At 42.3% G+C, this 16,641-nt stretch overlaps 1 protein-coding gene and 3 pseudogenes across 1 annotated transcript; 3 read left to right on the top strand and 1 right to left on the bottom strand.

Annotated features, from left to right (window-relative positions):
• The first annotated feature begins 1,852 nt into the window (after positions 1 to 1,852).
• LOC147627721 (uncharacterized) lies at positions 1,853 to 3,480 on the top strand (annotated as a pseudogene).
• A 1,342-nt stretch (positions 3,481 to 4,822) lies between these two features.
• LOC147627720 (uncharacterized) lies at positions 4,823 to 5,616 on the top strand (annotated as a pseudogene).
• Positions 5,617 to 5,866: 250 nt separating this feature from the next.
• LOC147627719 (uncharacterized) lies at positions 5,867 to 8,126 on the bottom strand (annotated as a pseudogene).
• Positions 8,127 to 9,969: 1,843 nt separating this feature from the next.
• Positions 9,970 to 14,603, top strand: LOC147627718 (LEAF RUST 10 DISEASE-RESISTANCE LOCUS RECEPTOR-LIKE PROTEIN KINASE-like 2.5). The gene is made up of 2 exons (XM_086814261.1): positions 9,970 to 10,981; positions 12,944 to 14,603. The coding sequence occupies exons 1-2, from the start codon at positions 9,970 to 9,972 to the stop codon at positions 14,347 to 14,349; spliced, it is 2,418 nt and encodes an 805-aa protein (XP_086670387.1). The 3' UTR covers positions 14,350 to 14,603.
• The last annotated feature ends 2,038 nt before the right edge of the window (positions 14,604 to 16,641 follow it).

Raw genomic sequence — 16,641 nt, 5'->3', positions numbered from 1 at the left:
TTCTCTTATGCAAAATGTATGTATATGCAACAACTCTTGAACCCTGTGCAAACATTGTAACTTTCACTTCAGGCATATTTACATGCCATATTTACATATAGTGTAAACATTTTGCCCATTCTATTGCCTTTTGCAACCAACTACACTTATCTTTAAAGTCTTCCACATAACAACCATCAAGGTTAAAGCGTATCTGTAAACCCACCCTGCTTGATGATCTGGCCAATAGAAACAAGATTCTTTGTAATATTTGGAACGTGAAGTACATCTACAAGATACTTCACCTTACCATTCGTAGGTCTTACTCAAGGTAGTTTACAATTCTAGTTGATAATAGACGCTAGACTCTAGTTATGATTACAACTTAGGTAGAGGTTGATGTTGTGGCCAAGGTGGTGGGCACAACATGTAATCAAAATTATGGTCAGCAACAACAATAGTCCCATGAATCACAACAATGACACACAGGTGGAATATGCTAGTTCAAAGGCAGGGGAGGCAAAGAGGTCATGAAAATTGGCAAAGGCAGCAAAATGAATCACAACAACACACAGGTGAAAGAGGTCAGTTCAGAGGCAAGAGGAGTCAAAGAGGTTGTGGAAATTCATAAAGGCAGCAAAATGATACATGAGACTGTTTTTATTGTGGCAAATCTGGGCATGTGCAAGCAGATTGCTATAAGAAGCAAAATGACATGAGAAGTGAAAAAGTACAACAAAATAATTATGCTAAGCCCATTGGCATAGCAGTGGATCATGCTCTCTTGACTCTGACTGTCTCGTTTCAGTTCACTACTACCTAGCGGCCACGAGTTGCGGCACACACTAGATATACCTTTACTTCAGAGACCGATTCTGTCTACACTGATGGGATTTATAAATGCTTATGCATTGAGGAGCTAGGATGCCCTTTAGATGAGCTCACATACTTATTGACAGAGACTTTGCACGACGCAGCACGAGAGGCATACCCGCACACTCAGCCTGAGGAGAGACGACCGTCTGGGAGTATCCCCCAGAACAGCTGGTATGATGAGGAGTGCAGAGACATGAGAGCACAGCTCCAGAGAGATGTATTACTGGGAGTTATCACCCATCGATAGCCACGGATTGCCTTTCGACGCCTAGTGCGACGGAAGAAGAGGGTTTACTTGGCCCAGCTAGAGCGAGATCTCTACCAGTTGTTTTTGAGTCAGGATTCAGGGGAGGCATGGAGACTCTTCCATGAGCACTCTCCTCCTCCTAGCATCACTTCTACGGAGGTCTAGGGTCAGTATGTGACATCTTTGTACACGGTTCCTGGACAGCTGCCGCTTCCAGACCCCATAGAGCGATGCCCACATACTGGTACTTTCTTTACTGCAGAGATGGTAAGGAAAGCTATTGACAGGATGAGGACTGGGAGAGCTTACGATCATGAGGGCTTAGCGGCAGAGCATTTTATACATGCCAGGGATATGCTGGCAGAGTTTCTAGTGATGATGTTCAACCGGGCAATGTATGAGGGATTACCTGACACTTGGAGCTTGTCCACTATTGTGCCTATCTTTAAGGCAGGGGACCCTATGGAGCTTGGGAATTATCGCACTATTATGATTGGTCACACATTGGTATGGTTGTATGCATCTATCCTTGAGCAGCAGTTGAGTAGATGGTTAGAGAGAGCTGGCATGCGGGCAATGGGACAGGCCGGTTTTCAGCGGGGATTCTCCACCTTCGATCACATTTTGACACTTAGAGCTATCATTGAGGAGGGTAGATCACATGGGAGAAGGATTTACTGCAGCATTGTGGATTTTCGCAAAGCATTTGACACAGTGCCTAGAGAGAGGCTGATGCGCAGATTACAAGAAATGGGGGTACCCATAGAGATGACTTGGGGGATCATGGCACTATATAGGTCAGTGAGAGGACAGGTTCGCACTCCAGAGGGGTTATCTGATGTAGTTCACTCCACTATTGGGGTGAAGCAGGGATGCCCAGTGTCTCCGACGCTTTTTGGTATGTATGTGGATGAGGTCTCTGATTACATTGAGAGGGGTGGTGACAGAGGAGCTCAGTTGGCTGGGACGTGGATCCCGTTGTTGTTATATGCTGATGATATTGTACTGATTTCTGATTCCCCAGAGGGTTTGCAGTGTCACTTGGATGCCTTACATGCTTTTGCCCACGATAGTGGATTGTCTGTTAACCTTGGGAAAACCAAGGTTATGGTATTTAATACCACACCACAGTGGGTTAGGAGATCAGCACCCACCTTCTCTTATGGCCAGGAGACAGTGGAGTATACAAATGCATACACTTATCTTGGGACAGTATTCAGTGGGCCAGTGTTCTCATCGAGGTGTGCAGCTGAGACTGAACTGACCAGAGCGTACGTTGCCCTAGGCAGATTAGAGAAGATGTGTTCGCAGGTTCAGTTTTAGGAACCTCGAACAAAGCTATGGCTCTTTGATACTTTAGTGGCATCAGCTATGCTCTATGGCGTTCAGATTTGGGGACCATCAGTGGATCACTACAGTAGATCCGGTAGCACTGATGGGTGGAGATGCATGGAGAGACCTTTGGTTCATATGATATCTAGGATGATTGGAGCTAAGCCCTCAGTGCCTCATGAGATTATCAGAGCAGAGCTGACTGCATCCCCACTAGTAGTTGAGGCACTTACCAAATCAGTCTCCTTTATACATAGCTTATGGGACCTTCCCAGACACAGATACGCTCGTTTAGCTCTTGAGTCTTCCAGATAGTTGGCTCTACAAGGTGATACTACTTGTTGGTATGGACAGATGACGTCTTGGTTTCAGTTACACGGTTTCAGTATGGATAGATTGCCCCCTTTCCAGTATTCTCTGGATGGACCTTCTCTGCCTATTACACGCACAGAGATCACCAGGCTCATTCGTCAGGACCTGACTCAGCTTGATACTAGGAGGACTTGGATTCAGCCGACGCGAGAGTTGGGCACGAAGATGGCTTTCTACAGGGAGCATCTTCTCCAACTGACCGAGGATGGGTTTGTGACTCGACCCAGCTACATGGATACACATTTATCTTCAGGGATACGGTGCGCTATTGGTTAGTTACGCACCTCATCCCATCAGCTTGAGGTTGAGACTGGTAGATTCAAAGGGATATCAGCAGAGGGGAGGATATGTCAGTCATGCCACTTGGAGCCTGAGACAGAGTTACACTATCTATGTCATTGTCCGATATATTACGAGATACGAGGCCGATTTCATTGTCTATTCAGAGAGGGTTTTGGACCACTATCTAGGGTCATGAGATATCACGATCACAGATGTCTTGGGTTATTCTTACTCGAGCTGCGCAGACACAGAGAGAGCCTATTGCAGAGACCAGCAGAGAGACAGTCTTAGAGGCAGATTATAGATTTCTTTGGACCACCTACTGGACAGACAGAGAGGCAGACCACTTAGCAGAGTACATATATCACCCATACCAGAGGCACGCTGATTGATAGGGCTACGGAGTTGGGGAGATCCAGACGTCCACGACTAGGTGGTACCTCACACCATCGACGGAGACTGCGACAGAGGATACGGATCACCTTAGCTTGACATGCGAGGCACCCGGTACAAGTACTTACCATGGCGGACATCAACGATAGTCTACAGCGGCCGATGCGGCGCATCCTCAGACGACGCCCAATGCCAAACATCCTTGGCCATTGATGTCCACATACTGGGACTGTACTACCCACTGTTTTTCACCATCACACATCACACACTTTATGGTGCTACACAGTTGGAGTTTTTTAGCCTCTTAGTCTCTTTTTTATTTCATATTGTACCTTGACATTGTATCAGATTCACCAAGATTGTACCAGTTTGGTCTCATAGGTCATTTTGGCCTTTTGAAGACATTTAATATAACATTTCATTTCATTTCTCTCTCTCTCTCTCTCTCTCTCTCTCTCTCTCTCTCTCTCTCTCTCTCTCTCTCTCTCTCTCTCTCTCTCTAGGACAGGTGCCATCGCTCTCCTATCTTTGGTGCAAAGCCCATTGTTGTCTTTCTCTACTCTCTCTCTGGTGCAGGGCCCAAGCTCTAAGCTCTGGTCTCTCTTGCTTTGCCGCTAGTAGGGGGCGATTCTTTGCCGCCATGGAAGCCGCCAAAACGAGCTCAGGTGCAGGGGAGTGGACTGTGGAGCATGCGAGATCAGATGGACAGCACGTGTGGGGGGGACTCGGGGAGAGAGAGAGAGAGATAGATAGATAGATGGATAGATAGATTTTATTATCGTCCTCGAAGGTCAAATATGACCTATGGGACCAAAGTTACATGTGATGTAGTATGTGTATGGCTGATGAGTGACTCTCGATGCTCCAGAATTGTGGTGATGAGAGTGGAAATGGAGAGCCCACACTTCGGCTGGGAGAGGAAAGTATGTAGGTCTAAGTGTTGGCTAAAAATGTGAGAGAAGCAAGTTCGGATGTGACCAAAAGCTGAGCACTCTAGTAGTGTGTGGTACTCAGACTCTCGAACTTGCAGTGAGCATAATGTGCATAATCGATTTGACTCTTCTCCATTGCCCCAACGCCTTGTCTCGCATCGAAGGGAGTGGGAGCTAAGCCGAATGGCTGCGATAGTGCATATCGCTGACAAGGGGATAGGCTCAAGCATGTAAGTGTGGGTACGATTTCCTCTTTCAGCGAAGAACATGGTTTTGTAGTTGGGGGCAATATGGGTGGTGTAATTTATTAAGCGTGACCCACCGGATTTCTCCCAAGTCGTAATACATTGGCGTTGTAGAAAAGCTTCATTCACTTGGGAGTCAATTGAAGCATCATGTAGCAAGTGTAATGCATCCCATCTCCCAAACCACTTCTTTATGTCTTGCATCCATCCCGTGCTCAAGATCTTGCTTTTATGCGTCTTTTGAACTTTTTTGCTTGCTTCCCATGCAATTTTAGGAAGTCGATGTGAGGGGTTTTGACGCATCTTTATCATGTACTCCACAACCCTTTCCATGCCCATAACCTCAATTGGAAGAGATCCCGACTCAAGAAGTAGGAGCATATATGGTTTTTGTGTCTTAACTTGGAGAAAGTTTGTAAGAAAACGCTTTTGAACATTCTCAAATTCTTTCCAAGTAGACTTTGAGATGCTTCCGCCCCACACTTCAACTCCATAAAGAAGAACCGGTGTCACCAATGCATCAAAAAGGTACTTCTTGAGAACCCAACACTTGATGTTTCCCGCATTACACATGTTCTCAAATGCATAGTATGCTCTCTTTCCCGCTTCCAAATGACGCATAGCACATTCATGCCACTTGTGATTGGACGGAACCTCAAGACCAAGGTACTTAAAGCTCTCAACAACTTCAAGTGGCTCATTGTTATACACAATGCATGGCTTCTCCTTATGGTTGGTTTTCACAAGCATAACTTTTGTCTTAGATTCATTCACAATCAGCACACTATGCAAGCAAAAGTTCTTGAGGACAACCATAAGCTTTTGTGCATCCTCTAAAGTGTGTGCTAGAAGCACTACATCATCCGCATACAACAAAAGCATGATTACTGCATTGCAAATAGTGACCTCTTCAATGCCTTCTTCGCGCATAAAGTCAAGTACCATTTGTTCCAATTGATCAATGCATAGACCAAAGAGAGTAGGTGATAACGGACATCCTTGTTTAACCCCAATAGTTCTTGCAAAAATTTTTGAAATTCCTCTTTCCATGCGCAATTGACACATCACCTTCTCATAAATTCGAGAAATCGCAAGCATAAACTCACTTGGCACTTGGAGCTCTTCCATCCTTCTCCACAAATTGTTACGTGGAATCATATCAAAGGCTTTCTTAAAGTCCACAAAGCAACAATACAATCGTTTGCCTTTCAATCGGCTTTCCTCCATGAGAACACAAAGAGTGACAAGATGATCAATGGTGCTATGGCATCGACGAAAACCCGCTTGTCCTTTTGCACGCTTGCCATTCTCTTCAGCCCAACCACTCAATTTTATCTCCATTATGCACCCAAACAACTTTGCCATGAGAGACCCAATCATTATAGTCCGGTAGTTATTTACATTCTTTACATCCCCTCCTTTATGCAAAGGTTTGACCCAATTAGTACTCCAATCATAAGGCATACCATGTTGGAGTGCAAGATTGAACATTTCACACATCCACGCATATGTAAAATCTCCCGTCCATTTAATCATTTGCGGCTTGATACCTTGAAGATCTCCCGCTTTGCGAGTGGCCAACTTTTCGAGCCCACCACATACATCCTTAATAGTAAAAAAAGAGGGCATACATGGAAGTGAATCATAAAATGGCATTTTTCCAGCATTTGGTTGCTCATATAGTTTCCTACAATGTGTGTACATATCCATAAGACTCAAGTTACCAAAACTCTCAACTCGCTTGCCCCTCAAGTTTCTCCAAAATATTCCACATGCATGTGCCTTTTCTTGAGCTTGAAACAATTGTTGCTTTACTTCCCATCTTCTTCTCTTCTTTTGAATCAATGCCTTGTATGTATGCAAATGACTTTGATAGTTTTCTTTGTCCATAGTTGCATCAAGCTTTGTCAAGGACTTTCGAGCATCTTGGCATTCTTTATCAAACCACCTTTTGCGTGATCTATCTTTGTTGATACCATGGGCATGTTTTATAGCAAAGCATTCTTCGGCACAAGAACCAATAAATTTCTTGAAAGCCTCCCATTTAGTTTCCAATGGTGCATCATATTGAAGCTTTGTCATCCATAACTTTTGCTCAACCATTTCAATATACATGGGTGCCCGTTTGAAATCCATACATAGTGATAAATTCTCTTCCCTTTGGCTGAGATTATCATGCTTAGTTGCTTCTCCACATGCAAGGTCAATACATAAGGTCCGATGGTCTAATTACGGGGTCCATTGGCCAAGTGTAAAACTCTTTATGCGATACATGATGGCTTCGGAGAGTAGCATATAGTCAATCACACTATCCCCATTATGTTTTCTACATGTAAATCCATTGGTTCCACTCCACAAAGATACACCATTGGCAATGAGCATACCCGTGCTATTACACATGTGTAAAAGTAACTTTCCATAGTGATCCGGCTCTTTCTCATCCATTGAAGTCCGATCATACAAGTGAACTTCTTCCAACTCCCTTGAGATGTATGGCATATCAAATTGTTGGGTATCATGTTGTAATGTTTTTGTGCGAGCATTCATATCCCCAAAGACAATAACGTCACCTTCACCTTTAAAGTAAGAAATATCCTCTTCTAAATCAAAAAATGGCTGATCTCTATCAATGCTAGCATAAAAGGGAGAATCATGATGAGGAATGTAGCAACCGACTACAAAAATGGGTGCTCTTTTTGGTGTCATAATTTTCAGCCATACATACCGTTTGTGCTTGTCATCTTTCACGATTGACACAAAATCTTCTAATCCTTTCTTAACCATACATGCTACCCCTCCTTGACCTCTTCGTTGCTTGGGATTCTTTGACCACATTAATGAATGTACATTGTAATCCTCCAACCCATTAATCCTTTGTGTATCATGTTCCCAAGTTTCAACAAGAAGTACAACATCGGCTTTGCTTGTTAGTTCATCAATGCCACACCCCGCATTCCATGGGTATCCATTACAATTCCAAAAGCATACTTTCAATTGTAACTCGGCCTCATAGGTCGCACATTCCTATGTGCTCGAGGGACTTGTATCCTCCTTGGGCACATTTTCTTCATGAGAGATCTCATTGTTTTTCTTATTCCCATATGCCTTGCGAAGCATATTTTGTTGCTTAATAGTGCGGTCTTCACATACAAAACGTTTTGTATCCCTCAAATAGATCTAACTATTGTCAAGGATAATCTTTCGTTTGGTCTCATCGGGCATGGTGCATACAATTGGCCGTTCTCCCGAGCGAGGAGCTCCTTGCTTACCCACTCTATGTGCTCCATAAACCATAACTCCTGACATGCCAAAGTGGGTTTTGAAAAAGTCTTCAATAACAATGGCAAGAGAAGGAGGTGTCTCTAATTTCTCTTCAGGGATTTCTCGAATAACAATGTTCTTGGAGCGTCGCTCCCGTTCCCGCAACTCCTCTACATCCACATTCTCAACATTCTTTGTTTGAGCCATAGCTTGCATAAGGGAGGAATTAGGAACCACATTGCCACCACATACATCAGCCCATGACTTGTTTGTGCATACATTTTTCATGTCGCATACATCTCGACTCATAGTGTCAAATTTCTCCTCTTTCAATACATGGTCATGCTTACTTTGTTACTGCGCTCCTTCAAAGCATTCAATTCCACAAGAGAGCATTTACATTCCTTGACTTCCTCTTCAAGTTGCAACAAACGTGTTGTTTGCATCTCAAGTGTCCTCTTGAGATTCTCATTCTCAACCACAAGAACCCTTAGGGTGCCATTCTCCATTGCAAGTGCCCGTAAGTCTTCACCTTGTTTGTTTACGGTCTCTTGCAATGATACCAAGTATGCCATGATCATGGTTTCCGATGTCGTTGGTTGAGTGGTTGTGTTGCTATCTCCACTCTTAGGAGACTTTGCATCATTTTCTAAAATGGTTGTGGACCTTGTTGAAGAAGAAGAACCCTTGCGAGTGCCGGAAGACATTGTATGTAAAATGAGAGATGAGAGTAAACTTCCCCAAACCTATTCACTTCAGAAATGTTGCTACAGAAACGCCTTCCATAACTCTGAAAATTTATGTCTTTACATCAATGCGTAGAGGGTGTCGTGCTCTTCGATTGAGGCTATAGATCACCCAATTTGGAGTTCGGATGAAGAAGTTATGATGAAAAGAGTGAACTACTGTCTACTAGGTCAAAAACGGCTGCACGAGAGAGAGAGAGAGAGAGAGAGGGGGGAAAGAGAGAGGAGAGAGAAGAAGACTTTGTAAATTAATTAAGTATATATATATATATATATATATATATATATATATATATATACATATTCAAGTAAATCCTTTTCTTTTCATTTTGTAAGACCATTAGTGTATTTTGGAGAGGAGGTTTCCAGGTGGATGGGTGAATTGAGTGGGTAATACGGGGTGTGAAAAAAGGTGGAACCATGGATATTTAGAGCAATCAAAATGAAAAATATTGGTGGTGTCGGATTCTCAATCAAGGATGGGGATCAAGAGAAACTAATTTAATGCAGAGCGCCAGCGATAAATAAAGATTAACCTTCAAATATAAGATTGTATAAAAACAATGTAAAATTTCAGATTAGTATAGTTAATTCAATCCCTATGCAAACAAATACTATCAATAGATAATTTACTTTTTTTTTTTTCCAACAAGACAAAGAGAGTTATATTAAGTGAGAAGAAGCAAAGTTACATCTTTAAAGGAGCTAACTCCTTCGACCATAGACCCCAATACATCATATGTTCCATACATCATAAAATGCCCAATGGACCTATACAAACTGACCATCAAAATGACTAATGTAAATATAGACACTTCAAAATACTAAGCGAGGAAATCATTTCCTGTAGCCTATCCAAGAAGGACCAGGCTTTAACTAGAGCATCAAATTCCCTTTTAATATCCACTCAGTTGGCAGCCCTCATAAGTTGGAGCTCTTCAAATTTCCATATGTTGACAGGTAGGTGACAGGTCTTGATCTTCAGCAGGTAGATAATTTGCTTTTTAGAAAAATAAAATTTATGGAGGGCATTGATGATTGTAGACATTGAAATGATGAGGTTTCTTCGAAATGAAAGTCCTGGAAATTCCTTCGGGGTATTCAGCAGGGCTCGAACCCATAGCCTGGGTTTTGACAATGACGTATGGGGGGTCCCATGGGTACTATGCCTATTTTTAATGCCAAACTTTAAAAAAAAAAAAAAGTCCTGGAAATTGGCCAAAAGAAGGAAAAGAAAACATGTACATTGTACTACCACACGTCTAGCTCTGCTTCCCTTCTGTTTTGTCACGTGAATATTCATGATGCACTGCAAACTCTTTGTGCGCTTTGTATTTTACTACTGCTTCATCCTGCAGCTTCTCTTGCTGCAGCTCGTTATAATCTCGTGTGCGAGTATTAATGGAGATACAAACTCGAAAGCTTCTGAAGATTGCAGCTCCTCTTTCATGCTGTGTTCAAATTCTGCAGCTAATATCAGTTATCCCTTTTGGGGCTCTGTATCATGTGCTGCCTCTCCGAGCTATGTCCTCTCTAATTGCACCTCCTCTTCTACAGAGGCTCATTGGGACTCCTTCTCTGACGCAGCTGGAGCCGTTGGCTCCCCGGCCGTGACTGCCGTAGCAGACGCTGGTGCAAGTATCTATGATCAAAGTCAAGGTATCTATGGGCCTGTGCCACAGACGTATGATTATCACTATGTGCCACAGTATGCAGAGAAATTAATTCAGCTCTCCTGGAACAAATCTCTCCTTGAGTTGGGTTATTGTGCTTCTCCATTCTCCTCTAAAAACCTCTCCCTCTACAACATCCCCTCCTCCATTAATCTCACCCGCTTTCCCGACAGCCCTGCTCTTACCTTCTCTCCCCAGAACACCTTCCTTCTCTTCAACTGTACACGCAGTGTTAAGGGCGCCTCCGCAAGACAATATTTTGTGCAAGAGGCTGAGGACTGCAAATCTTATAAAGAGTCGTGCTCAAACCTTCATGTGGCAGATACACCCTGCATCAAATGGTCAGTACCTTCATCTAAGAAGGAGCTTATGCTGCAACAAGTCCTGGAGAGCTTGGCTTGCTCACACTTCATCTTTGGAATTACCTCTAATAATTACAGTAGCTTCAGCTTTATCACTGGATCCTTTGAACTAGTCTGGACAGACATTCAGTGTCGTGAATGCAATCAAGCATATGGACTCTGCAACTTTGATCAGATCAACCCTGCAAAATTCAATCAGTGCAGATGCAGCGACGGTACTGCATTAGACTTTAGCGGCGCACAGGCATTTTGTGACTCCTACAACGGTTACATTAATGATGGTAACTTGTTTACGCCCGTGTTTCCTTCATTCTTGCCAAATAGAGTAGGTGCTCTTCCCCATGTTTGTATTCGTTTTACATGGGGCATCTTCTAGCTAGTATATCCTACTGTAAAGGAGGGACATGTTTTGACAAGTCAGAGCAGGGACCCAAAAGGGGGATCCTCTTAGCTCGCTCCTATATTGACATGATCAATCACAATAAGCTTTAGCCTATAAGCTACATGCAGTTGGGGGCAGGTGATCACCAGTTCTTGGCCACGGCGTTCTACTGGCGAGGCAATACATGCATACCTAGTTAGGTATTCAAAAACAAGCTAGGCACAACCATTCTTTATGCCTAGCTTGTTTTTGAGGAATTTCATTATTGTGAATCTTGTATAATCGTCTGTGAAGGTTAGAATATACAAGCTATGTGTGAGGGAAGGGACTGCTAAAGGATCGCACAAGTCCGTATGAATTAATTGTAAAGGTCTAGATGTGGGTTCATGAATAGTTGGAAACTTTTGACATTGTGATAATTTCCCAAATATGCATCCCTCACAAAGTGTTATGGAACCAAATGGCCTGAAGTGGAAGTTGCGGGCTAGCTTGTGTTTTGACATGTGTTTCATAGTAGCTACATGTAAATGACCTAGCATATAGTGCTATAGTAATGTGTTGTAGTGTTGGGAATCTTCTTTAGATGCATGATAGACTTGATCAAGGATAGGAGGACTACCCAAAAGGTACAACTTCCCGATTTTTGGGCACGAGAAGTCTACATATTTACGGCTGGATGGTAGTGTATGCTTGAATAGACAATGATCATAGGAAAATTCAATTATAGTGTCACCTAATGTAGTAAGCTTACTAACAGATATAAGGTTTTTAGCTACATTAGGAACGTAGTAAACATTGTCAGAGAGTTCACCTTTTGCTGTGCCTACACCTTGTGCTGATTGTGTATTGTTGTTGCCAAACCGAATTTCCAAAGGATATTGGAGTGTGGTGTAATTTGTGAGCCAATCACAGCGAGAAGTGAGATGATAGGTAGCCCCTGTGTCATTGGGATCGAAGGCCATAAAAGCAAGATAGGCATCTTCAGATGAGCCGACATGAAGAGGTTTGTGAATGGTCGGAGCTTTCAGAATTAGAAGCACAATTTGCTTGGCGATATTGAGAGCTGGGCGTGGATCTCCTTTTAGGACTATATATGCCAGCAATCATCAGTAGGATGACCTGGTTTTGTGCATATAGTACAAAAGGGTTCGGTTAAATTAAAACCTCCTTTATGAGAAGGTAGGCTATGTCAATGGTGAGAATTGGAGTGACGGTTGGAGTACCGGTTGTGGCTTGAAGAGGATGGCCGGCTTGGGTTGTCAAACCGCGAAGTATGAGACCGGCTTGGCTTATGAAACCGCTTCGATTTGAAGCTTGATCTAGCAACCATAGCTAAGGGGTTTGATGTGGAGGATGAAGCCATAGTGGTTCGCATGGTATGTATGCTCCTGCAATATGGAAGAGGAATGGACAGATTTGCAGTGGTTTTAGTGGTGATAAAGGGATGCCAGGATGGGGCTAATGAAGCAAGAAGAATCATATAATATGGCTTGAACTTCAGGGGAAAGGTCGACACCTGAGAGAGTAGTGTCATCCATATAATTACGCCAAGATTGCCACATCTTTGTGTTCATATAAGGACTCCTTTAATCTGTCCCAAATGTCTTTGGCTGTGGTCAAGGTTCTCACAGATGTTTTCTGAGGTCCCTAGTCCTAATTGGGCCGTCAAATCTTTAGCCTGATCCCATACCGCCACATCTGCTGCGTTGGCTGGAACTGTAGGGTCGGGTTTCAATTCCGTTGCATTCACAATGTTGAGCAGGTTCATCTTCTGCATCGCATATTAAAGTCTAGTAGACCTTAATGTTTCTAAAGTTTAACCACCATGACACCTTTTCTTTTCCCTTGAAAATTCAAACAGATTGTAGATCACTTCGGTGCAATACTGGTGCCCAGATAGGTATTGGGGTGGCTGCTGCAGCGGTGCTCGGGATATGGATCATGTTTAAGTTCAGGCGCCAATGTGTTCATCTTTGTGGCTTGATTAGAGAAAGCACCAGAGTTGGATTTCTCAGCTTCACCAAAGTCACAGTTCCTATTGCAATAAGTGTGTTGAAGAAAACTCTAAGGAAGTTGCAATCAGTCAGTTATGTTCCTAATACTTCTATAGATTTCGATGGGCTCACCGAACGGCCCATCGAGTATTCTTACAGCACCATGGCATCTGCAACAAAATCTTTCAGCAGTCTTGTGGGTGAAGGAGGATTTGGTTCAGTTTACAAAGGCACATTTATAACTCAATTAGCTGGCAGTGGTGCAGGTTCGACGCAGGTGCAGATAGCAGTAAAAGTGCTGGAGGTAAAGTCAAAGCACAGAAAGAAACAGTTTCTGAATGAAGTTGTTACCATAGGACGGATTCATCATGTAAATGTAGTGAGGCTGCTGGGCTTCTGCATGCAGGAGGATCATGAGATGCTTGTGTATGAATATGTGGTAAATGGGTCACTGGATCGGTGGCTCTTTAATGTTGGCCAAGATCCGAAAGGTGTCGTCGAAGAGCAGCCGCCGGTGCTGCTGGATTGGGGGCAGAGGTATGCGATAGCCTTGGGTGTAGCAAGGGGGTTAAGCTACTTGCATGAGGAGTGCAGGCACCGGACCGTGCATTGTGATATCAAGCCGCAAAATATTCTGTTGGATGAGGACATGCATCCAAAGATTGCAGATTTTGGACTGGCGAGGCTGATGGGCAGAGAGGAAAGCAAGGTGGTGACATTTGCAAAAGGGACACCTGGCTACATGGCACCGGAATTTTGGATGGGAGGGGAGAGTCAATTGAGCACAAAATTCGATGTATACAGCTATGGGATGGTGTTATTGGAGCTGATTAGCGGGCGGCGGAATTTCGGGCGTGATGCGGTGGCCGCCGTAAGTGGCAGCTTCTCCTTCCCAGCAATGGCCTTCAAGGCAGCAATGGAGGGAGATGTGGAGTCCATCCTAGATTCAAGGCTGAGCAGTAATATTACAAATGCAGATGGAGATGGAGAGGAGGTGGCGGAAAAGCAGGCTGCGCAGTGGCGCCAAATAAAGACGGCGGTGTTTGTAGCGCTATGGTGCATCCAGGACCAACCTGGAAGGAGGCCATGCATGAGTGAGGTGGTGAAGTACCTGGAAGGTGGAGCTGCAGTGTCTGAGTGCCCCCCTCAACCCAACATCTCAATCTTCTTGGAACCGTCCACCCCACAGCCACAGCAGCAGCAGCAGCAGCCTCCCATGACCTCCCAGGACCACATTAATTATGATTGGACCCCTCTTAGCGCCGGACGATGATCTCATCTCATGTCGATCACCGCTCCAGTAACGTCATGACTTGCCTTTGCTATTCATACCGTGCGAGAATCCACGTCTTAAATTTGAAGCCTAGCCTCGGGCTTCAAAAAAAATCTATTGAAGCCTTATCCCTTGATTGTGGGCTTCAACTTCTAGCTCAATACAAAAAAGTTTTTAAGAAGCTTAAAAAAATAGCTCCAAGTCTATTGAATTATGTCATGTAATATAAGAAATTGGATCTCAAAATGCATCTTCAAGAGGAAGATCAAGTAAATAAGGAGTTTTCGTATGCACATTGTATATGTAAATATATTTATTATATATAATTTCACATATATATTGGAACCTTGTCATTTTATGTGGTATTTATCGAAGTTGTAGTTTTTAGTTCTGAAAAATAATATATTAGTAGTTTTTAGAGAATGAAAAACAGAGTGTAGGTCAAGGATGGAGAAGTCAAGTACTAATATTTTTCAAAGAAAGAAAAAAGAGTGGAGGGAGACGATGGAACCAAATAATAATGTAGTTGAAAGAAAAAAGAGTGTAGTATTTTGTTCCATCCACTACTTAGACATAGGGAGAAAATGGAGCCAAAGAGAGTAGGTAGAGGATAGAGCCAAATACTAATGTAGTTTTCAAAGAAAATAAAACCAAATAATAATGTAGTTGAAAGAAAAAAGAGTGTAGTATTTTGTTCCATCCACTACTTAGACATAGGGAGAAGATGGAGCCAAAGAGAGTAGGTAGAGGATAGAGCCAAATACTAATGTAGTTTTCAAAGAAAATAAAAACGAGTGTTGTATTTGGCATCATCCTCTACCTACGCTCATTTCTTCTTCTATGAAAACTACATTACACAACGTCAAACACGAATGTAGTTTTCACAAAAAGAAACAAGGAAATCATTGCTATAGCAAAGTGTCCTAGTTATAACAGTAAGATTAGTTCTAAGTCCTGGCGTCCTAAGTCCTCTCTCTCTCTCTCTCTCTCTCTCTCTCTCTCTCGTTCACGATCTGCCTTCGAAGCAGCGCAGGTAGTTTTGTGTTTTTTTTTAAAAGAAGCACGATTGTGCAGAGACCTCTTCAATATATTCCATAGCTTCAATATATTCCATAGCTTGGCTAAACTGGAGAGAGAGAGAGAGAGAGAGAGAGAGAGAGTAGAGAGAGTAGAGAATAGAGAGAGAAAGTGAGAGAGAGAGTAGAGGCTAGAGAGAGATAGTAGAGAGTGAAAGGGAGAGAGAGTAGAGGCTAGAGAGAGAGAGAGAGAGAGAGAGAGAGAGAGAGAGTAGAGGATAGAGAGAGAAAGTCAGAGAGAGAGTAGAGGCTAGAGAGAGACAATAGAGAGTAGAGAGTGAAAGGGAGAGAGAAGAGTAGAAAGAGGGTATAATTTAATTTTAAACTTTTTAAAACTTTCATTCGACTATGGGCTAGAGAGAGAGAGAGAGAGAGTAGAGGCTAGAGAGAGACAGTAGAGAGTAGAGAGTGAAAGGGAGAGAGAAGAGTAGAAAGAGGGTATAATTTAATTTTAAACTTTTTAAAACTTTCATTCGACTATGGGTTTTTATGTTTTTTTAAACTTTCATTCCAACTTTCAGGCCAAATTTTAAATTTATGTGCTTGATTTACTAGTTTGAATTGTTAGTAAAGTTCATTCCATTAATTTAATTACGTGTTTGAATTATTTTTTAAAGCTCATTCCAAGCACTATGTTTATGTTCTTTGAAAATTTTTTTAAAACTTTCTTCGATTAGTTGGTAACACATGATTGTGTAGTGATGATATACTTTCTTCACATGAGATATTTTAGATTAATTTGATACATAAATATATTCTGATACAAGTTTTTGCTAATGGCAATGAGAGAGAGAGAGAGAGAGAGAGAGAGAGAGAGAGAGAGAGAGAGAGAGACATAAACATATTATCTTAGAGATATGCAAATACAAAAGTATATTAACTCTAAAAATACTCATAAGTAAATTGATTTGTATTTATATATTATAAATTGTTTTTGATAGTCATTGTATACAATAAAGATTGTTTTTGCTTGAAATGATAACTGATATTATATTTTTTTAATAGAATATTATTTAAAATTCTATGGTATCAATAGTAAAGCTACAGAGTTTACAATTGATTTTGCTACAATTTGTCTTTTAGTAATAAATATACGCTAGAATAATTTGACCAATACAAAAATGTGGATCCTGAGGAGAAATTTTTTGTTTGTACATTTATCCATATATAATGGTGTTTGTACATTTATCCATAAATAATGGTCTGTTTTAGTGTT

The sequence above is a fragment of the Cibotium barometz genome, chromosome 20, assembly GCF_041138505.1.
Source record: "Cibotium barometz isolate CiBa-2024 chromosome 20, ASM4113850v1, whole genome shotgun sequence".
NCBI lineage: Eukaryota > Viridiplantae > Streptophyta > Polypodiopsida > Cyatheales > Cibotiaceae > Cibotium > Cibotium barometz.
Note: the sequence above shows the minus strand (reverse complement) of the source record. Positions and strands in the feature narration are given on the sequence as shown.

Excerpts from the sequence above, each read along its gene's own strand:
- LOC147627718 (XM_086814261.1), top strand. The coding sequence starts at position 9,970 with ATGCACTGCAAACTCTTTGTGCGCTTTGTATTTTACTACTGCTTCATC. Across the intron at positions 10,982-12,943 it reads CAACGGTTACATTAATGATG|ATTGTAGATCACTTCGGTGC; the intron begins GTAACTTGTTTA and ends AAATTCAAACAG.